The following is a 23,344-nucleotide window of genomic DNA, read 5'->3' as shown; positions in this document are numbered from 1 at the left end:
GCATTTGTGACCAGCTCCCAGGTGGTGCCCATGCTGCCCATCCGAGCACCACCACCACACTAAAAGGTACTTAAAAGTGCCAGGGCCCCAGACTATACTATCTTCCCACATACCAGAGTATTGGATACACATGCTCCTGGACTTGTCCTGAGCCTTCTTGAAAACTGAGCCTTTCAGGTGTTGAGAATTTTAAAATGTATAGATTTTTTTTAAAGTAGTTATCTTTAAAAAATAGATTTAAAATAGATAACAAAGGATGATTATTCCCATGTTATAGATAATGTGGCTAAAGTACATAGAGGTTAAATGACTTAGCCCAGGGGCACCTGGGTGGCTCAGTCAGTTAAGCATTTTCCTTCGGCTCAGGTCATGAGCTTAGGGTCCTGGAACGGAGTCCTGTGTCTGCCTCCCTGCTCAGCAGCAAGTCTGCTTCTCCCTCTTTCTCTCCTGTGATCTCTCTCTTTCTCTCAAATAAATAAATAAAATCTTAAAAAAAAAAAAAAAAGAAAAGCAAGTTCCTCCGTCACACTGGCCTCAATCCCCATTTTAAGTGGGGAAGATGTAGACATTCAGGAAGAAATTTGATATGCAGGCTCCTAGAGTAATATCAAAAAAGACCCATTAACATACTGTCATTTCCGTCAAAAAATAGACTTATGAAAGGCAGTTTTTATCGAGAACTCTAGCCATCCTCTTCAAACTCAGAACAGAATGAGTCATCCTCGTTGTCTTAGTTCTTGACAGCTTTTGGTATTTTTCTACCTGCTTCCGGACATTATATGCTAGTTCTACCAAAGGGGCTCCTCTGAGGGTGTGCACCACCAATTTCAGAGGGAGGAGAATAATTAGGAACAATTAGGGTTGCTCTGAAACTGACTGGCAGCTCTTTGTACCGATCTAATTCTGATGAAAGATGACTGCATTCAAAGCAGGTGGTGCAAGCACCTGCAGCCATTTGCAGTGATGCTATTTTAAGTTATGATTGGAATAGAGAAAAAACTCTCCAGAAATAATTGGCATGCAAAAAATGTATTATTTTAATGCTCCTGTGACCATCTCAGAACACCTGAATTCACATCGAAGTACCTACAGCAGTGCGTTCCATTCCTCAGAACTTGGTAAACCTACACACACACACACAGAAGAATATGGAATGATTGTAGGAGAGCCAACTGGTTCAGATATTGACTGGATCCTAAGACGTCTATAGACCTCACCCTGACACTGGGTCCCATGAAGGATTTGGACACAACACTAGTTATGACCTTGAATATTCTCCTGTTTCAGGTGTCCTAAGGTGACTCTGCTTAATAGGGATTCTTTAGTAAATTGCTCAGTAAAGTTAAAATTCCTCTGTCACATAAATAATCTGCTGCATCTCTGTTTTCGAAGTTTGTCATCTTTGGCTTTCTTCGGTGGGCAGACAAGGGCTGTCCCTGCCATCAGCCAAGCAGAGTGTTAGTTGTTCATGCTCAGAAGAGGAGAGTCAGGGATGTATGAGTAAGATGGTAAACAACTCCAGTTTAAGCCATTTCTCCTCAAAAGCGCTCCAAGCACTTCATTATATCTTTCATCTCTCAGAGCCCTGTGGATGGTAATGTCCTCTCCTCATTTTACAGCTGAGAAATTGGGAGTTACTATGATAGGAATGCAGAGCTTCCTAAAGAGTGATAAACACCTTTGTAGAATGCAGCTGCCACTTTCTACCACGGCCTCCCCGGGCTCTCTTCTCTTGTCCCTTCCTCCTGTGTCCAGGGACCTGGACTGGCTCATCTTCTGCGGCTGAGCTCTTTCCTCTGCCACACCCAAGCTCCTCCCTGTCCCCCCTACTCGACTTTCTCTATTGACCCAACTGTGTTTCTGTTTAGGCCTCCCCAGCTATTTGCATGAATGCTGTACATTTAGAAGAAAGAATTTTGAAATATTATTAGGTAATGGTTACTATAGATAAAGCTAAAATCACATTAGCTATAATTCTTACAATATTTTTTTTTCCCAAATGAAGTTCTGCTACTTTCCTATTTTCATTCACTTGCCTAAAATCAAGGTTTTTATAAATCATAGATGATTATAGTGTTAACTTTCAGATCCATCAATAGTAATAGGAGAGATTCTTCTCTGAGAACTTTGAATATTACCAGTTTCTGATATATATAATGTCCTTTAGTTTCTTACTAAGTTTTTGGTATTTTTAAAATTTATTTATTTATTTATTTCCTTTAAAGATTTTTATTTATTTATTCATGAGACACACACACACACACACACAGAGAGAGAAAGAGAGAGAGAGAGAGGCAGAGACATAGGCAGAGGGAGAGGCAGGCTCCAAGCAGGGAGCCCGATGTGGGACTCAATCCTGGACTCCAGGATCACTCCCTGAGCCAAAGGCAGACACTTAACTGCTAAGACACCCAGGCATCCCAGTTTTTAATATTTTTTACAGTGTAGAATAATGTTTAAGAATGTAGATTGTAGACCTATATTTGGGTTCAGATTCTAGTTCCACAACTAACTAGGAACATTAATTAACTTCTCCGAGGCACAGTTTCTTGGTGTACAAAATGGAATTAACAATACCCACCTCGGAAGATTATCTCGAAGTTTAAACAAGGCTGATGCAGGCTAAATACTACTTAGTGCAGAATCTGGCATGCAGTAAGTGTTCAATAAATGGTTTATGGTTGTTATTGATTATGATGGTGGTGGTGGTGACAATAATTATAACCAGCTGTGGAGATGGGAGACTCTCCTGTAGGTGATAATTCTAAAAGTATTCAAATAAAATGTGTGTTGAAATCTCTTTCAAAGCATTTTGACAGATTTCAGATGTGGCACCGAGGAGGACTTTCCTGCATAGGGGAACACGCTTAGTGGCTACAGATTTGGTGGCAGCTACCCTCTGCAGCAGGAATCTACTATCTGAGCACAGATCATGTGTAGCATTAACATATTTTAAATAAACTAAAAACACGTTAACAATGACACGGGGCAATAATTATTAAGTAGTGCCTGCAACTTTGAATTCAACATTTAGAAACTTATAGAAGGAAAAAAAAAGAAACTTACAGAAGGTAAATCATTTTGACTCCTAATACCTAAATATGCTGGACACATACTAACTGCAGGAAAGGCATTCCAAGTCCTGCCAACTCTTGTCATTTTTAGTATTTTTATGCTTTTCTGGAAGGAGGTGAAAACAAAGGTAGGGAGGTACTTAGACTATTTGAGCTAATTAGCTTCAAGTCTAAACTGGGGAAATACGAAAACTGATTTTCAAGATTTAATGATTTTTAAGAACAAATGGTGGACTCCAGTCTGGTGTAGCTCATAGAATCTTGGGGCTAAATATATCACTTCATCCAAGATGATCATTTTACAGGTAAAGAATGAGGGGCCAGAGAAGCTCAGTGAGGTACTCCATAGAGCCCACCACAAGTGAGTGACACACTGATGAGAAAAAGCACCTAATCCCTAGCCTACTGCTCTTCCATCAGCTCACTTCTCCTCGGGCTCTTATAATAAACAGCGAAAAACATCTGCAGTCATTACATAAAGTTAATATTAATTTTGCTGTATGTGCAGAAACAATTTATTTCTTTTTCTTTAGGTAGTTAAAATTTCTTTCTAAAGCTTTTAAAAATATTATTTATTCATTTAGAGATAAAATCAAGGTATATGTTAACCTTCATCTAAATGACAGCAAAGTAATCGAGTCTAAACTAACAAAGTTTCACTCTAGTTAGGATTCAAGCAACACTGATACCCTGAAAACAGCTCTCATGTCTCATGGGACTTCACACGTGTCAACGGGAAGGTTAAATGAGTTAATACATGGAATGAGCTTGGAACAGTGGGTATTGGCAATGACAGATACTAATGTTGCCAAGGCCCTTTAAAGATGGCTATGCATTTTTAAATGAGGATTTGTATGTTACTCTGTATGCAACCATAAGCATGAGGGAATAAATGAGGCTCTAGACCAATACTGCCCAGCAAAAATATGATGTGAGTCACATATGTAAAGCTCTTTGAGTTGTCTTGAAGCCACTGCAAAAATAAATAGATGAGATTAATTTAATGATATTTTATGTAACCCAATGTATTAAAAAATTATGATTTCAATGTGTAATTTTATTTTTTTAAAAGATTTTATTTATTTATTAATGAGAGACACACACAGAGAGAGAGAGAGAGAGAGAGAGAGAGAAGCAGAGGGAGAAGCAGGCTCCACGCAGGGAGCCCGACGTGGGACTCGATCCTGGGTCTCCAGGATCAGGCCCTGGGCTGAAGGCAGTGCTAAACCACTGTGCCACTGGGGCTGCCCTCAATGTGTAATTTTAAAAGGCATTAATGAGATACTTTACAATCTTCTTTTATACTCTCTTCAAGACCCAGTGTATACATTTACCTTTACTGCCCACCTCAACTCAGACTGGCCCAATCTTAAGCCCTCAGTAGCCACGTGTGGTCAGGGCTGTGTGTTGGACCATGTTGCTCTAGTTCTATTTACTCGCAAGTCTAATTTCACAAAAGCAATTGCTTGCATCCTTTCTGAAGGTACATGTGGCTTTTCTTGGCGCTTTTTTCACTAGTTATAAGTCAGCAGTGCCCAAGCCCATCACAGTTAAATAGAAATACATTATACATTTAAATTTGAGTTATGGTGCATATACGCAAGAGCTAAGCTGAATGTTTATCTCTCTCTAAAAATAGTTCACTTCAAAAGTAATAGAATATTTTTTCTTGGATTAGTTTCTATATATTTCCAGTTCAGTAAATGTGGCGAATTGTTTTCTCAACATCGAGGAAGGTTTATTTGTTATTTCTTCACTTTGATGAGGTAGCAGCTTTGCTGCTTTATGTGAGAAATATTTAGGCTTATTTATTAAAAAAAACATGATTTATTGATTTATGATTCATGACTTATTTGGTTCAGTAAATATTAATTTTTCCCAGAGAGTATGATCATGTTGGTGCAAGAATGATTTTGATTATGGAGTTTGTTAGCTGAACGGAACACATGTCTTACAAATATTCGTTAAACTTCTTATCAAGGACATTACTGAAGGCATTATCATAGAAAGAAGCTTCACATTACACAGTTGAAAACAACTGTAAGTATGTTGCACCTAAAGCTACATAAATAATTGCTAATCAGATGGAAGTTTCTGCGTTACTTCTAAAACTATAGGGCAAGATCATAAGGTGAACAGTCATGAGGAATAGTTTCATTGCTTATTTTGAAATTTTAAAATGCTAGTCTTTATCAACTTTGAAATGCTAGTTATCATTGAGTATTAGGTTATATGATTCATGAGTATACACAATTCTCTCATAAATTTCACAGTGACACTATGGGAACGTTGAATTGAATTCATGCTTTTGTGGCTCAATTTATAAAAGAACTCAATATTCCCAGACCTTAATTTTCTTATCTGCAAAAGGGGTAGAATAATAAAAGCTAAAAATAGATGAACACATTTGGCTGAACACTTTACATGCCTCAACTCATCTAATCCTCTTTACTCCCACCTCACATGATATCATATCTCCATTTATACATGAGGAGGTGGAATGTGCCCAACATCACAAAGCTAGTGGTGGAGCCACCTTTCAAGCCCAGGCTGGAGCTCCCCAAGGGAAATTTCCTTGATACTTGAAATAGCAGGGAGAAAATTAGGCTTAATAGAATTACCTAGAAGAATTCTTTAGGGACGCCTGGGTGGCACAGTGGTTGAGCGTCTGCTTTTGGCTAAGGGTGTGATCCCAGGGTCCTGGGATCGAGTCCTGAATCAGGCTCCCTGTAGGAGCTTGTCCCTCTGCCTATGTCTCTGCCTCTCTCTCTCTCTCTCATGAATAAATACATAACATCTTTAAAATTAAAAAAAAGAGTTCTTCAAAGATACATTTTTTAAAAATAGTCTTTCTGTTTAGAAGTCCTTATATAGGCTCACTAGGATATTAGGCAGTTCTGTGCTATTCCATAAAACCAAGCCCATCCTTGACTTTAAGAAGTAAAACCAGGACTATGGAGTCCTTCCTGGTGAAGTGATGAAGTTGGTCCCTGGACAACAAATGGTTAGGACCCCAGTTAAATGACGGTTTGACTTAATTGCCTCTAGGGCTCTTTACATCTGTAACCTCCTGTGACTCTTGATGAATGCCTACAGCTGAAGGGCGGAGTTCCTGTGCCCCTATGTGGGGTCCGCAGAGCGGAAGCTAGGCAGTGGCAGTTCATTAGTAAGAAGACTATGTGGTGGCGGCTGTTGAGATAAAGTAGCTAAACAAAGTTCTAGAGATAAACCTTTGATCGAGGGCAGAAGTCTCAGTCCAATTATGAGTCTTTGCAGAATGGACTAACTCATGGTGAATGTTTCCCATCTTCATCTTGTTCTTTCTGGAATGTAATTGCCTTCGGAATCAGTAAATGTCAACCATGGCTAGAGATCTTTGATGATATGGAGTGGGGAAAGTTCCAAACGTTGGAGATGTGGAGGAGAATAGAAAGGAAGAGGAAAGGAGAGGGAGGGAGAGAATGGACATAATGGCAGGAAAACGAACTGTGGCTATCAAGGCTGGAAGGAAGGCTTTGTTGGGATAGTCTGCTACACCACTGAGATAACCAGGGCTGAAATAGCTCAGATCACTCCCCTGTCTGCCCTTGGGGTCAGGCTGGCTTTCAGTGCTGCAGAGAGGACCCCAGATATGAAGCCTAAAATGTTTATTTCAGTGGAAGCGTTAAGCTTCTTGGGAGAAGGCAAAGCCACTGAATGGAGAGATTACCACCAAGAGTGACTTGGACGAGGAAGTTGCAAGGCGAATGGCTTCTCTGTGGTTAATGCACTAAGTGCACCATCTCAGAGCCCTCTGTTTACAAGTGGTGGAGACATTTTTATCAGTGAGCCCTTGATCAGTCTAATCCAAGAGTACTTTGACTGCTAAATATCCGGAGGGCGCCATTTAAGAAGGGTGTTTCTCTTGGCTTCTTTTATTTATACCGTTTTTTTTTTTTTTTTAAAGCAACATTTGCTTTCTGTTTTCTGAATTTCAACTCTTTCACAACGTACCGTGTTCCTTACATCAAATGGCCATTGTGCAACCAGGGAAATGGAATTATGTCATGCTGCAAGTAAAAAGGCTCCGGTCATCTTCTCCATCAGGGGAAATACAGATAAGAAAGAAAATGTTTCATTTGGTCCCTCATGCTTGGCTCCTCCGAATTGTTCAATTGTTACCCGTCGCTCACCCAAGACACACAGTGTATTGGCTGAGATAAGAGCCTGCATTCTGTGTGCCTGCTGTCAGTACAGGTATCGAAAGAAATCACATCGATCTAAATTTGACCCCAAGAGGAAGGAAGGAAGGGTCACCTGAACAGGGACTGTGAATGATGTCGCTGTGTGAACAAATAGCTTTTTCTTCCCTTCCTGTCCTGCTAGAGCTAACGCCTCACCTCCAAACACCCTCTCCTCTGGGTGCTTATCACAGTAATCCCACATCTGTGTGTCTGATGTTAGGTAACTGAAGGTAACTGAAGCAATATTTCCACAAGAGAAGTAAGGTTCCTGAACGTTTGCTCACAGTCCCTGGCATATGTCAGGAGACATTCTCAAACAGTTCTTACTATAAGTGAGGATAAATGATTTTTGTTTGAAAATTCAATATTTGACAATTTTTAAATTTTTTCCCCCATAGTGGCTCCCCAAATCGGGGCAGGGAAAGTTTGGAAACAAATCCAACACTCATTAAAATCACAGACAATAATTTGGATGGCTAACAGTTTTCAAGATTCAAGAAAGCAGAGAGAGGGTGGAGACATCAGCCAAATTTAAAAAAGAAGAAATTGAAGAGTCAACCACGCACCTTCGAGATGGAAGTGAAATGGTTTACCAGCAGCATATGCAAATATAGCTAAATTTTCCTCAGCTATGTTGTGTGAGTGCCAGAAAGGCTAATAGCAATTCTAGGCACATCATTTCTGCTTCAACAGAAGCATGGAAAGAGGGGGAATAAAGGAAGCAATATTTCACTCTATTTTGAGGTGACACCTTGTGAGCAACTGGTTGATGAAGAGATGCAGGAAAGTGTCCCAGTGGCAATTTTAGAAATCTTGGCACAAGACGAATCTTGGTTTGCCTGGGTGGTGGCAGGGAGAGGGCTGAGGATGTAAGGGAACCAATGTGAATTGGCTCCTCGGTGAGTCACAAAAGCCACACAGGTGAGTTGTCCCACAAAGGAAACTTTGCTGCAACAAATAAGGAGATCACAGGGAGTAACTTCCAAAGTCGTGACTTCCCAAGCAAGGGTGGATAGGTTCCTTTTAGTGAGGGTGGGGATGAATATTTAAAATGGGGATCCTGGGATCCCTGGGTGGCGCAGTGGTTTAGCGCCTGCCTTTGGCCCAGGGCGTGATTCTGGAAATCCGGGATCGAATCCCACGTGGGGCTCCCGGTGCATGGAGCCTGCTTCTCCCTCTGCCTGTGTCTCTGCCTCTCTCTCTGTGTGTGTGACTATCATAAATAAATAAAAAATAAAATAAAATAAAATAAAATGGGGATCCTTGTCACCATATGTAGCGGTACACATAAGGTTGCATGTGCGCCTTAAGGGAACATGCCTATACGTATTTTGCATGTTACTTAAATGAAGCTTGTGCTCCTCCTCGGCAGAGATTTTAGTATTATAATGAAGTCAATGTCAGTAGTTCTAGAGGTCACTCTGCGGTCCTTCTGTTAAGACACAAGTAGGGGGTTTAGCTCCAGCTGGTCTGGGAGGTCTGGGTGGGCTGGAGGTCTTGTCAGGGCAGTCGCCATCACCTGAAAGGTGGTTTCAGGTTTCATTTGCCTGAGTTATAGGCAAGCTGGAAAGAGAAGCTTGAGGAAAAATGGGAGGCAAAAGCTGGTGAGTACAAGCAAGTGGGCAGCAAAGGTCAGGTCTTGGGTTCTGGCTGGTGACAAGGGCACTGGATCAACACTTAAAAGAGTGGTTACGTGGACCAGCTGGATTACGTGGACACTGGTGGCTGCAGCAGACAGAACTAGAAATCATATATAGAAGTTGCAAAAAGACAGGTTTGAGTTCAGTGTAAGCAAGAACCTTCCAGTAGAGTTGCCCCTCTAGGGACATGGAGGAGTAAGTTTCAAGAAGAAGCTGCGTGGCCCTTACTGAATTTTTCCTACAAGTTCAATCTCAATAGGTCACTAAGGTGGCTTGTAACTCTGTGGCTGTGATTCCCTTGCCATGCTGTAAAATAGAGCCAGCTGGCTTGAAGGAAGAGAAGTGCAGTTTCAAAGTCTCCAAAGTGAAACAGCCATAGATATCTTCCACTCTCACCAGGGCCTGAGGACAAAGCAGTTAGGCAGGCAGCTGTAGGGGGTGCCAGAGGGACGTGGCCACTGCAGGCAGGTAGGTGTGTCCCTCTGGTTTCCTTCATGCTTATTTTGATGGCTTCTGGGTTTTCAGCTTTTCTGTTCCTTGTATAATCTATTGCTCTACCTCACCCCTCTCTACACGCACACACCAAGCCCTTAACTAAAGCAGAAGGAAATGCATAGGAAAAGTGTAAAATAGTTGAGCTAGACTAGAAGCTGGGGGCTTCCTCTGCCCTGTCCCAGGAGCAAATGAATCTGTTTCACTTTATTTACTTTTAAAGATGTATTTATTTATTAGAGAGAGAAAGCACAGGAAGGGAGGGAGGAGCAAGGGGGGAGAGATATTCTTAAGCAGACTCTGGGCTGAGCACAGAGCTGACCGTGAGGTTCAATTTCATGACCCCAAGATCATGATCTGTGCTGAAATCAGGAGTTGGATACTTAACCAACTGAGCCATCCAGGCCCCCCTACATTTCACTTTCAAAGGTTAAGCTTGATACTAAAGTTGGACTGTTTGTATTGTTTTTTTTTTTTTTTTTTTTTTTAAGATTTTATTTATTCATTTGATCCCAGGATTCTGGGATCATGACCTTAGCTGAAGGCAGACGCTTAACCGACTGAGCCATCCAGGCGCCCCTGGATTGATCTTTATAGTAGAAATTGAATCTTTTGAGACAACTGTACTAATTTGCTTGATTTCTTTAAGCATTCTATGGTACATACATATCCTGAATGGAGATAAGAATCTCATGCAGAAAGTTATTTTTGCAGTGAGGTGGAAGGAACATTAGGTATTTCAGCTAAACAATTCTGCAGCCCCAGGTACGGCCAAAGTGGTGTGATGGCGATAAATCTGCCCTCTATTTGTGTTGCCTTTCCTATGCTACTTTTTTCTCTTTAGATTTTTCCCCTTCTGTAAAATGGAGATCATAATAGCACCACTCCTTAGGGTTGTGGAAATGAAGTAAGGTAATACATGTAAAGAATTTATATCAATACCAGGTGCATACAAAACAAGTATGTGTTATTATATATTGTTTTGGGAGTCCTTTCAGCCACCCCCAGGTTTAGTAATTTGCCGGAAGGACTCACAGGTCTCAGAAAAGCTGTTATACTCAGTAATGGCTTGTTATGGAAAATAATACAGATTAAAATCAGCAAAGGAGAAAGGTGTATTGGGTGGAGCCCAGGCACACTGGACCAGTCGCATGCTGCCAGTTGTCCTGACAGAGCTTCATTCTCTCAGCAGTGTATGGCAACACACACCAGGTGTGGCCAATCAGGGAAACTCACCCATGCTTTGGTGTCCAGGATTTCTGTTGGTGGGGAGGAGCCAGTCACACTGTCATGCAGTCTTCAGCTCCTCCTTCCCCACTGGCCCCCACCTGCCCTGCCCTGATATAGTGTGACCTTGACATACAAAAAAAGGTGTTTGCAATAAATCACATTGTTGGCATAACCTATATAGCCCAAAGTCTCAGGCACACAGAGACACTTTTATCAGGTGGTTTACTCGAGGGGCTCAGAGGAGCCAGTCAGGGGACACTTGGAATGAGGAGGGTTTGGGCAACTCAGTCTTCTTCTTTTATTTATTTATTTATTTATTTATTTATTTATTTATTTATTTATTTATTTATTTTTAAAAAAGATTTTATTTATTTATTCATGGGAGACACAGAGGGAGAGAGAGAGAGAGAAACAGAGACACAGGCAGAAGAAGCAGGCCCCATGCAGGGAGCCCGACATGGGACTCGATCCAGGGTCTCCAGGATCATGCCCTGGGCCAAAGGCAGGCGCTAAACCTCTGAGCCACCCAGGGATCCCCTATTATTTTATTTTTTAAGATTTTTATTTATTTATCCATGAGAGGCGGAGACATAGGCAGGGGGACAAGCAGGCTCCCTACAGGGAGCCTAATGCAGGTCTCGACCCCTGGACCCTGGATCCTGGATCAAGCCTGATGCAGGTCTCGAATCCTGGAACCTGGATCACAAGCTGAGCCAAGGGCAGATGCCCAACCACTGAACCACCCAGATGCCCCCAAAACTCAGGGTTCTGAGTTAACATTTTACTGCACATTATATGTAAATTCTGCTTATTTGAACAATCAAATTCAACCATTTTCTTAATGCTTGCAATACTTTTTTTTTTTTTTTTTTTTAGTATGCGAACATTTATTATTTATCACATGTATATCTCTTACAACTTTCTATGAGCTGGAAAATTTCAGTTTCAATCCACATTGTAAAACCAAAAAAGAAACTGTTATTATCCAATACAAGAGGACATATCAGAAACTAAAGATCGCACTATTATCATTGCAATAATGGTGATAATAGAATACTCCATAAATTTTAAGTAAAATTACACATAAAATGCTTTATGAATATTATTACTTTTAGTCCTTATCAATAACTGTGGGAGGTAAGTAATGGTTCGATTTTACAGGTAAGAGAGTAAAGGTCTAGAGACTTTTAAGAACTCCCCAAGGCTCCTCAGCCAGTAAAGGGCAGAGTCTACATTTAGTGATCTGATTCCAAACCTCATGGTCTTAACATCATGCATGATAGTTTACTATGACATTGAGAAACCATAGGCTCTAAAAAAGTATTTTGAAACATTAAAAAAAATTCCAACAGGATTTACTCTATTTGATACATCTCAAGATCCATAGAATTGTTGAGACACTGGGGCAGAGTTGTGGCTAGAACACGTGTTGCTTTTACCAACCGAAGAGATCTCAGCAAAGAAGCTTCTAAGATGCCTCTCCCCCTAAATATGTGATATAGAAGGCAGAAAAGCAAAAAGAGAGATACAAAAAGATGGAAAGTTTGTAGTTATTTTGAGTGTTTTGATTAATAAGGGGAACATAAATCTGAATGTTCTCCAAGATTACAAAATTGTTGCCACATGAATTGTCTGTAATTGTATCTTTCTCCTTCTCCTATTTTTAGGTCCCAGTCTGTGGTGGAAGCTGGCACCCTAAAACATGAGGAGAAGGGAGAGAATGAGAATACTCAGCCACTCCTGGCTCTGGACTGAACCCCGAGTCACCCCATGCTCTCGCAGATCGCCAGCCTTCAGTGGTATCAGCCACCCAGGAAGCACATGCGCAACTGACCCACACAGACACGTGCGTTCCGCTTGACACAAGGCCCTCCACTCCTGCCACCTAGTATTGACTGTCACCAGCCATTGGTCTGAGCAGCCAAAGTTGAACAAAGACTTGAGAGATGCTTTTTTTCCACTGGGGGACTGGAGGTGAAGCAAGGCAGTTATGTAAACATGATCCCCCTCCCCCATATTTATGGTAGTAAAATAATTGAAAAAAGAAAAACTAAATTTGATGCATACACTGCATTAGTACAAGGATTTTTCTGAGGTACCGCAGACACCCTCTCCAGGTTTTGTGATTTAAGATTAAGTGCATTTCCAAGTAGATACATCAGAGTTAAACTGTGCAGACAAAATTGTCAAGCTCGATGTAGGGCAAGGCCCCAAGACAGTAGTATCTCCCATAATTTCCATTCTTATTGAATTATTTTTTTTGACCTCATCACCAGCATCGAATTGTTCAGCCTAAGGGCATGTTCTTGTAGGTCTGGCTATTTGCGGGGTTTGCTTATTTTGATTATCCTGCAAGAATGATTGTGACGTCACATCTTTTGTCAGGCCACCAGCTGATTGCCATGATCTGACTTTAAAAGAAGACACACACAACTTGAAATATGATTATTTCATCCTAATAATGTGACTTCCCATAGGCAACAGGAGTCTGCAGGGCAGGGGAGGGGGGAGGGGGGCGGGGTCTCATTGAAACACATGTCAGTGATTAATGGATCCATTCAAATGGCCTCACTTGGGTCACTACACAAAAGAAAAGCAGTTAGCCCCTCACTCTCCGGCAACCAGTTAAAGGTGTGGAGAAGGGAGCTGGCTGTTGCTGAGAGGGTAGGGACCAATCATGGAGGAAGACCCTTAAAGATGGCTAAATACGCAAGTACTGACAATAAGAGATTAAGAATGCAGGATAAAATGCCAAAGATCATTTTATTTCTTTGTCTATTCTCCTTAGAAATGGAGCCCCCAACTATCCATTCAAAGGAAATTAAATTAAAATAAACAGATATCATAGGATATGATATCCTTACTTGTGCCATGTTTCCCCCAATCAGTTGTATGTTTTTAGGTACCTCATCCTCCCAGTTATCTGCATGACATGGGCATTTATTAGTATGACCAGTTGGTGCTCAGTGTCAAATAAAAAATATTCTGGTTGATGATGGGCAGAAAAATATGATTTTATGTTCTAAGGATTTGGGAGAGTTAGCTAAAATATTAAAAGAAAAGAGGTGATCAAGTGGCCATAATCACCCTCAATAAGCATTATTACTAATCTTAACCATTTATGACATCTCTTTCTCAATGAATCTATTGTTTTAATTTTTTTTCTACTGGCAGAGGAGAATAAGAGAAGTAATTTTTGTATTCTACCCTTGAAATAAAATTGAAATAGAATTAAAAATATTTCTCAACCAATTGTATCACGGTATAAATAAAACCAATTCATTTTGTGTAGACATTTCAAATAACAAAATAGTAACACTGAAATAATTCTACCAATGCAGTGACTGAAACACTTCTTATATTCCATGACATAGGGAAGAAAGATAAAGAATTAAAGTGAATTAGAAAATCCATTTTATTACTTGGGTTTATAAAATAGTTGTGGGATCCAAGTATTTAAAATGCTATTGGAATCGATTATTGCCAACGTTTTTGCAACAGTTATAATATTCCTGGCTTTTCAATTGGCAATATTTAGAATCCTACTGTAGTGACCTGATTTTAAATACCATATTATAATTATTAAGTCAAGAGCTAGTTTTTATTCTATTCCATGATTTCATTAAATGAATGTAAGATGATGGTTTAACATTGACAACTTCTACTTTAAATTTCTTTATGTGTATGCAATATACATACAAGAACCAAATTCAATAAGTGACATGAATGTTATCACACGAGCATTGGATTGTATTGTCCTTTGTCAGTCATTTCTTCTGTTCAATAAATACTGAAGGACATGACACCTTTTTATTTTTCAAGAGCTTGCTTTTTCTTCTGGACCTTGGCAATTAATTTTGAGACTTTCCTCACATTCTTCTTCATGTATTTTAGTGGTATTGTTGTGGCAAAACAGAAGGGAACAGGACAAATATTTTGCAAACCCTACTAACTGGAAGCTATTGTCAAGCAGAAAGGATACATTTCAATGGTAAAGAACTCTTTTCAAAAGAGGCAAATAAATCATCCTCCTTTGTCCTTAGATGGAAAGGAAGCACAAGTATTTATTTCTCCCTGGGAATGAAATCTGATAACCTCTTTGTCATTTCTTCGGCATTTTTGTTCATATTGGCTTAAAATTCAGGTACATGAATATCATTACATTCATATAGCTAACACGTCTAGTTTTGATTGGAAACATGCAATATTTAATGCATTAATACTCTTCTCAATAATTTGATCATCTTTGGAATAAGTAGGCATGAAAATTTCTCAACTGTTATTTCTATGCTGTGGGTAATACTGAAGCTAAACTATGGATAACAGTTGCTACTTCAAAGCTATGCTTAAATGGCATAAAGTTTCTCCAGCCAAGGAAATGGAAGAGTCTTCCAAACTCTTTCAAAGAAGAAGGCAATCTACACAAGCTGAACCCAGGACTAAGATCCTGGCATTCTTGCTTGGTCTTCCACTTTGCCATCCTTCATATTTTTACAAAATTGTGATGGGAACACACATAAGGACCTCTTCGCTCACAGGGATCTACAATAGGCCAAGAGACTCTGGATTCCAGCCTTGTCTCAGATGGCAAAGAGGCGGAAGAGCCAGATGTCCTAGCAGCTACCTATTTACCTGATCCTGAGAGGAAATGTTTACTTTGAGAAATTTCTTTCAAGTTCTAATTCTTAGCATTAAAAAATGTACATGTGGTACTGCTATGACTCAATATAAAATGATTCCATGTCCTGTTGCAGGATGCAAAGCTTCTCTTGGGAAGACAGAGTCTCTACCATTTGCATGGCGAGCACAGAAATGAAGACAATGGCTTTCAGTGAAGCTAAAAAAGCAAACAGACTCAGTGGGTAGGAAGCAGTACAGTTCCTAGACATCAGCATAATTACATCTTTCTCCTTCGTATTAGGAAAATAAAATTGCTTTTTTATGGGTGTCTTTTACTAAAGATAATTAGAAGAGGGAAGTCTGAGTTGACGAGGGAAGTTACCATTAAGCAGCAAGAAGTAAGGCATTTACACAGCTTATTATTAAACTCAACAAAAAAGTAGTGGTAAGTGATGACAAAATCACCCAGCTACCCTAGAAATATATAACTGCATAGAAAAATTACAAACTAAAGTGATCCATTCACAGTTTCTACATGTATTCTCACTGTACACTGATTCAGGCCTCTTTTAAGGGGGAAAAGTATCTTTGGCTGACAAGACAGAAGGGATCATGTATTCACCTGAAATACGGCACCAGATGGGTGCTGTCGTGGGGGGAAGTACAGCAGGGTGCTTTCTACATGAACTGCAGCAAGGCAAATATCCCATTTAGTGTCTTCTAACCCTAGGAAGAATCTTAGAATTTGGGGGCTGCACATCAAGGAAATTAAGGCTTCTCAAACTTGGAACCTCTAGTCCTATACCCAAGGAGATAGAGCCAGAAAGGCAGCCTCTCTCGTGTGTCCCAAGCCTACACAATATGCTAAATGGCAGGAAGGCTGTGTCTCTGCTGGGGTGTCAGCTCTGGGTGCCACACATCCACGATGAATATCAGCCGGAAAGACGTAGCGTCCTGCCACACCTCATGCTCGAAAGAATCATCAAAGATGAGCACCTTGCCTTCTTCCCATGTCCTGAAACAGAAAAATATGGATTCAGATGCCTGAGAATCAATCTCTGGCTACATGCAGAGAATTATTCCTGGTCCAGGCCTACGTGAGGCTTGTTTAGTCAGGCAATCAGTCAGATGTATGCTAATGGTGACTTCTTGACCAGTGACTGCCTGCTATCCTCCCTGCCCCTTCAGAGACTGGTCTAGACCTATGGGTGGCACCCAGGTCTTGGGCATCTCAATGCCCCCTGGAGGCTACCTGGCATGGCGCCAGAGCATCTCCAAGTGATTTTCTCAACCCCTTCCAATTGTTAAAGTTCCATTTTATGGAAGAAAGTTCCATTTTATGGAAGGGCAGAGAGAATGAATTTTGTTTATATTTTTAATGTCATCTGCAATGTAAGTGGGTTATCCATGGAATATTTTAAGTCAATGCTGCAGAACACCCTTCAGGGCCTCCAGCATTACTTCATAAAATATGTGTATAGGAGCTAAGACCTAAACATAGTGCTCGTCTAAATAAAGAAATCAAGAGAGAAATGTGCAGGGGCAATTACACAATGCTTTTCAAATCCAAAGGAAGTTTATTACTCATGCTAATGTTCTCCTCTTGTTAAAATAGGCATTAATTGCCAATATATTACATACTAAGTTATGTCTTTAAAATGAAATTTTTACTAGGAAATTTTCTTTAGATATTAAAATTCCACTCAAGTATTTAAAATTTTAAATCAGGCATTAGCAAATAATTAAAATTATAGGATAGAAAATGCTAGCTTGATTTCAAGTTACTGCATTATCATAAGGAAGTTTTCCTTAGGAAAATTATTTGTGCCTTTTTATGCTCATTACTAGGTGATTAATCAATATTAAATTAGGTAATATTTCATACTGCAAGGTTTCTCAGCCTTGGCTTTAGTGACATTTAGGGCCTGATAATTTGTTTTCGGGGGTTATCCTGTGCTCTACATAAGTTTGGCAGCATCTCTGGCTTCTACCCACTAGCTGCCAGAAGCATGCACTCTCCCACAGTCATGAGAACCAAAAATGCCAAATGTCTCTGTGGGGTGGCGATGGGAGAGTGAGAGGCAAATTCATCCCAGACATATTGCATTCATCTGACAACAGCACTTCTCAGTTATTTAAAGGCAATGATAAAGTAATGAATATTTGCAAGTTAAAAGTTCCTTGAAATTGAGAATCAACCTCCACTTCTGCTCCCATCCCCACCTTCCTGCCCCATTTTCTACGCTGTCTCACACACCTAACCTAATAACTTCCATTCAATAAACACTGCTTAGCATTTTGATATGATTCCTCTTAAGGATCAAAGAGTTCTACTGGAGTTCCATCCAAGTGTAACAACCAACAACAGAAATAAATAGACATGGGAACAAATGGCAGAATATGTATTATTACCATGCAAAAACCAAACTTGAAAGGTAAAGTCAAGAAAAGAAAAAAAATGACAAGAAAAACGAAGTGAAATGATCTGTGGTATATACAGTCTGGTGACTTTCTAGGTCTTAGTGTTATTGGTGAGATTATGCAATGTCCATGGGTACCACTGAAAAACTTAAACAGGCAAAAGATAAGGGGGGGGGGGTTGTGCTCTCAAAAGGGAAAAGCAGGGCATCCATTTGCACAGCAGCAATACTGATAGTAGTCAAAAAGTGGTGGCAACCCTAGTGTCCACTGACCAACGAGTGGATAAACAAAATGTGGTATAAGCAGTCAATGAAATATTATTCAGGCTTAGATGAAAGGAAAATCCAGACAATGCTACAACATGGGCATTATGACATTTTGCTAAGTGAAATAAAGCAATCACACAAGAACAAATATCGCATGATTCCGCTTATAGGCAGTACCTAGAGTTATCAAATTCACACAGATAGAAAAGAATGATGGTGAGTTGTTGTTTTGTGTGTGCGGGGCTTTAGTAAGGTGAAGAGTCCTGTGGATGGTTGGATACTGCGATGGAAGCACAATATGATCCTACGTACCACCACCAAACTGTATGCACATTTAGAAATGGGTTGGTAACTTTTATGTTATGTGCACTTCACCACCATTGAAAAGGAAAAAAAAAAAGGGAAAGGCAAAGGGGAACGTGGTAGAAGAGAGAGGGGGAGTGAAACAGCATGGCACAAAGGACAAGTTATGGCCCTGAAGGGAAACGTATTTAAGCTTCTTGGCTCTGCCATTTACTACTATGCGACCTGGGCTGAGTTACTCGGCATACATGAGCCTTTGCGTCTTTATCAGCACAGCTGCTGTGAGGATTAGCATCTGACGGGCACATGGTAGATATTCGATTAATGATAGAGAACATAAAACAGAGGTTGAAGAAAAATACAGGGAAAAAATAGAGACAAGATAAAAGAGGTGATAATGTATGGAAGTGGTATAATGTTACCAAAAATAACCTTGGCTTCATGCCTTATGAATTTGCCTTCATTTGAGAAAACTGAAAATCTTCCAAAGGGGTGAGATATCAAAAATCCTTCAGAGAATCTGCAAAGTACACTTTGTGTTGCAATGACAAGTGGTTCTCAATGTTTTCTGAGTGGCAAATAATCCAGAATCTACTTAAAATATTGGAAGTAATTCAAAGACCCAAATAGAAAATCCTAGGTTGTGCAAAATTAAATTTTTCACTAGATTCTGATGGGTGTAAGAAAGCCAAAGACTTAGGAATGCTTTATGGGAGCAAAATCTTGAGCATATTATTCATTAACTGAAATTCCCTGTGAATTGGGACGAGCTTTTAGTGTCGAAACACACTGATTTATTCAAGGAACACCAGTGGCTATAAACATGGAATTTAATGACCATTGGTCTGTGGCTTTTCAGATATTCAGTCAAAATGGACCAGCATAAACAACTGATGAAACAATTTTTTAAAAGATTTTATTTATTTATGAGACAGTGAGAGAGAAGGAATGGGGGGAGGAGCAGAGGGAGAGGGACTGCACTGAGCATGGAGCACAACTCGAGACTCAATCTCAGGACCCTGAGATCATCATCATCTGAGTTGGAACAAAGAGTCAAATGCTTAACCGATGGAGGCACCCAAGTGCCCCAAAACAATTTTTTTTAAAACAAAAAATCTAGGAGGTATTCCAAAGAGCTGGATTCCTCTAGGGCCATAAACTCATGGGGAAGCATGTCCCAGTATCTTCATTTTGCCCTTCCATTTTCTTTCACATATTTCCCCAGAAAACAGCAAAGATACCCAAGTATTAATGTAGATTCCTTTCGAATACTTCAAAACTGGTGTCTTTCACTTATGAGAGGGCAAATGTGACAAAAAGCGCAGCCCTAATTAACCTCAAAGGGCAGAACAAAAAAATCCCACACAAGCAACATGCAGGCTGAATGACTGGGGTTAAGCAGCCATAGGTGGCTTGTGTGGTCGGGAAAGGATGAGGTTTTCCACAAAGAAAGATAGAGCTAAAGAGGTCAAAGTTCTTTAGATCTCTTTTGAATGACAAAGACTCTCCTTGCAATGCAAGAAACAGTTTTCAGGCCACTTGCTTTGTGAGCAAAGTTCCACCAAATAAGATTAAGTTACTCAAAGTATGACATGAAAAGTGCCCTCTGGAGAAAAGATTTTTCAGAGTCGTCTTTGAGCTTCCTGATGGTGCTCACATGGCCTTTCTCTGAGGATTCAGAAACACAGGACCAGAGTGGGGAAGCTGTACCTTTTCCCCAGGGGGCTACCTCATCTGGCCATTAGAATTTCTTACCTTTATGGGAAGAATGCCTCATCCTGGTTTGCAAAAGATACAAGAATATCTGGCCCAAAATAAAGCAATATCATATCATTTCTCAGTTTTCAAGTTTAATTAATGACACCAATATAATGGTGGAGGTACATACCTAACAACCATAATTGGGTCACTGAACTGTCATCAACAATAATCCTATTAGATTCTTACAGAATCTTTCACCTAAAAACTTTAACTGATCATAGCTCGGTGATCTTTGCTAAAATGTTCTGAGGTAGGCAAGAGACACGGTTCTAACATTTCAGCAAAGGAGTCATTCTGATACTGTGATTCTGTGGAAGAAGCAGAAAGTCACCAGCCTTGCTTTGTTAGAGCCCAAACCTTTGGCTCAAGATCAGGGTACAAGGGGGATATTCTTGGTGCCGGTAGCTAGCTGCTGTGGTGAGGTAGCCTGTAAGGTGTTTTACAGGCGGAGTCGAATACACAAAAGGGTCAAAGAGCTCAGGAGTAAGGCTACTTAACACAGTGCTTATTAATTCTGATCTACTGAAATCCCTCAGTTCTGACTGCATTGGAAATCCTGGCACATACTAGAATTGAAATGTAAAACTCTTCTCTCTCTCTACCTAATATATGCAGACAGAAACACACACACACATTCTTTGTCTGTCTGTCTATCTATCTATCTATCTATCTATCTATCTATCTATCTATCTATCTGGACAAAGCACTTTTCTGGAGTCTAGGACACCTGTATTCTTGTTCTGACAGCTGTGATCTAGCCATGTGATAAAGCACTTCATGTAGGGGCCTCAGTTTCCCTATTTGTGCAATGACAGAGGTAGATAAGATGGCCTCTAAGGCTCCTTTCAGCACTAAAATTCTCTTAATTCTCTGAGCTAAGCTATTGGTTAGGATGTCAATCATCATATTACATTTCATAGGATTTACTTAAGCTTTCATCTGAGGAGTGGGTATATTTGCCATTTTGTTTACTGTCAAAATATTAATTCCAATAAAAGATGGCTAACTTCACAAAGAAGCAATCTTCCCAATAGATTGTATATATACACACCCCCAGCATATCTCCCAGCCCCCCAAGGAAGAGCCCCTGCCCAGCTGCCACAGGGCTTCCCTCCTCTCCACACAGGCCTGGGGATTCCAGATTATGCCCTCCTGTTCACCCCACTGCTACCTCTGTGGAAGCTTTGGGCTTCCTCCTCTTGGTCTTAGGTCAACCAGTAGCAGAGGGCTCTGTAATACAGCTGAGAAAGCCAAAAAAGGACAAAGAAAGAGAAAAAGCAGAAGAATCACTCATAAGGCCTCCAATGGGATGCCAGTGCCCACTCCCCCACATACTTCTATTTCTAGGGTAGGGGGATAGAGAGGAAAAGGAGAAATGCAGGGGGTGGAGTAGAGCTATCAGCTGTGCTCCTGCTGGTCCTCTGTTCTCTGGCATCCCTCCTGGCCTCATGCCTATCAAATCACGGTCCCTATCTGTATCTGTACCATCCCTCCACCAACTCTGGCCTGGCACACCATGGTTCTCTATCTGGTTCTCCTTTCCTAACTCCTTAAAGTTTCACCTCCTCCCTGTCAGAATGCACCCTCCAGGTTACATGAACCACTTCCAATGGTGGAGGAGTGCTTGGTCTCACTCCTTGGAATATAAGGGACAAAAGTCTCCATTTCTGCAGCCATCAGATGAGAGGACGGTAAAAGATCAAGTACACTGAGTGCATTTACCACACAGTACTCTGTAAATAGAGTTCTGAGGGCAACTCTATGGATTGCTTTAAAACTCAAAACCATAGAAAGATAGGCTTTGATTCTTTTCCCATCTCACCGATGAAGAAATCAAGGCTTAGACAGGTTATGCACATTGTCTAAAAGATTGTGAGTTAAAAGCTTCGGAGGGCTGACCCAGGAACCTCCACGTCATTTAAGATTGTTGTAGTAGAATGGATTCCAACTTTGCAATTTTTCAACAATCAGTTCAACAAACAAAACGTTTGATGATTCATATTCCATGTGGGAACCGCCATTCCAGTAGAAGCGTCACTGTGTATCCATGTGGATGAATGCCGTAGACACTCTGTGCCAACTAGAACAGGGACGAAGAGGCTCTAACTGGTGCTTTTAGTTCACCAAGTTGCTCAAGGAAAGGAAGAAAGGGCAAAATGTTACCTATTCAATAACAAATCTTCAGGAAACATATCCAGTTAAAATGTCATTTTCAACCTGCAGCCCAGATGGACAGACTTGAGCAATGACTTACAGATAAAGTCACATTATGGTTGGGATGGAAGATGGTTACATTTTGTGAAACAGAAGAGCTTGGATTCCAGGGAAAATTTTAAGACTTTATCTTTTTAGATGCTTTATAAAAACAAAGCAAATGCTGCCTATGAACAATTTCATGGTGGCTTTAAAAATTAAATCTTTCTCTTACTGTTAATATTATAGTAGGCCTTTCACATGCTCTTCCTAATTAGAAACTTGAGAGATTAATGGGGATTTTACAATTTTACAAATTTACTAATTTTACAAATTCAGTTTGTAATATGTTACAAACTGAAGTATGTTACGGTAGAGGGCCATTATTTTTACAGCAACAGAGACAGGAATTAAATGACTTATTGCCAAATTCATTTCTTCAGCATGATACTGACATTAATGCTGACACATGCTTTCCTGGTATGTATTAGTCTTGTCCAATATTTCGTGCTGGCAATTTGTAGGCAATAATGCTGAATCTCCTGGAGGAACCACATGGTCACTCTTCTTTCCTGCAGCCTGGTTCTAGCATGTCTTGGAGCCCTTTTTGGAGACTGAGTAGAAAGAATTCCTGTCTGGGATCATCCAAAGTTCAAACAACTTGGTCACTCCATGAGGTTAACAACAATTAGTTCCCGCTTGCTAGTAGCATGTTTATCCACTGACTTAAGTTCATTCAGCTTTGGATCAAGATCATAAATGAGCTCTTTTGACAGGCTGCAAAGCATGGCCTGTCAGGGGTGACACAAGTGGTCCAAATGTGGACACTGTCCAGCTGCTTTCTCTCCCTTGTTGTCTGGAAATGAAAACTAGCATTCACAGTGATCAACTTTTAAGTGTAGGATGATCTTAGTTTTGTTTTTATTTTATTTTTAAAAGATTTTATTAATTTATTTGAGACACAGAGAGAGCACGTACGCAGGCAGAGGGAAAGGCAGTGGGAGGAGAAGCAGACTCCCCACGGAGCAGGGAGCCCAATGGGGGGCTTGATCCCTGGACCATGAGATCATGACCCAAGCCAAAGGCAGACGCTTAACCAACTGAGCCACCCATGCACCTCA

General features: G+C 40.4%; 2 protein-coding genes across 12 annotated transcripts in view; one reads left to right on the top strand and one right to left on the bottom strand.

The window, feature by feature from the left end:
* CLVS1 (clavesin 1) overlaps positions 1-14,462 on the top strand; it is a 175,033-nt gene extending 160,571 nt beyond the window's left edge. Inside the window, exon 6 of the mRNA XM_072804525.1 lies at positions 12,327-14,462. Within this exon, the coding sequence (XP_072660626.1) occupies positions 12,327-12,414 (88 nt within the window). The 3' untranslated portion in view covers positions 12,415-14,462. The remainder of the gene's footprint in view (positions 1-12,326) is intronic.
* ASPH (aspartate beta-hydroxylase) overlaps positions 13,404-23,344 on the bottom strand; it is a 212,702-nt gene continuing 202,761 nt past the window's right edge. For all 11 annotated transcript variants that reach the window (XM_072804506.1, XM_072804507.1, XM_072804511.1 and 8 more), the window contains one exon: positions 13,404-16,294. In XM_072804506.1, coding sequence (XP_072660607.1) covers positions 16,144-16,294 — 151 coding nt within the window. In that variant the 3' untranslated portion in view covers positions 13,404-16,143. The remainder of the gene's footprint in view (positions 16,295-23,344) is intronic.

This window comes from Canis lupus, chromosome 28, assembly GCF_048164855.1.
Source record: "Canis lupus baileyi chromosome 28, mCanLup2.hap1, whole genome shotgun sequence".
In the NCBI taxonomy this organism is placed as follows: domain Eukaryota; kingdom Metazoa; phylum Chordata; class Mammalia; order Carnivora; family Canidae; genus Canis; species Canis lupus.
The sequence above is the reverse complement of the archived record's forward strand: the minus strand, read 5'-3'. Positions and strand labels throughout refer to the sequence as shown.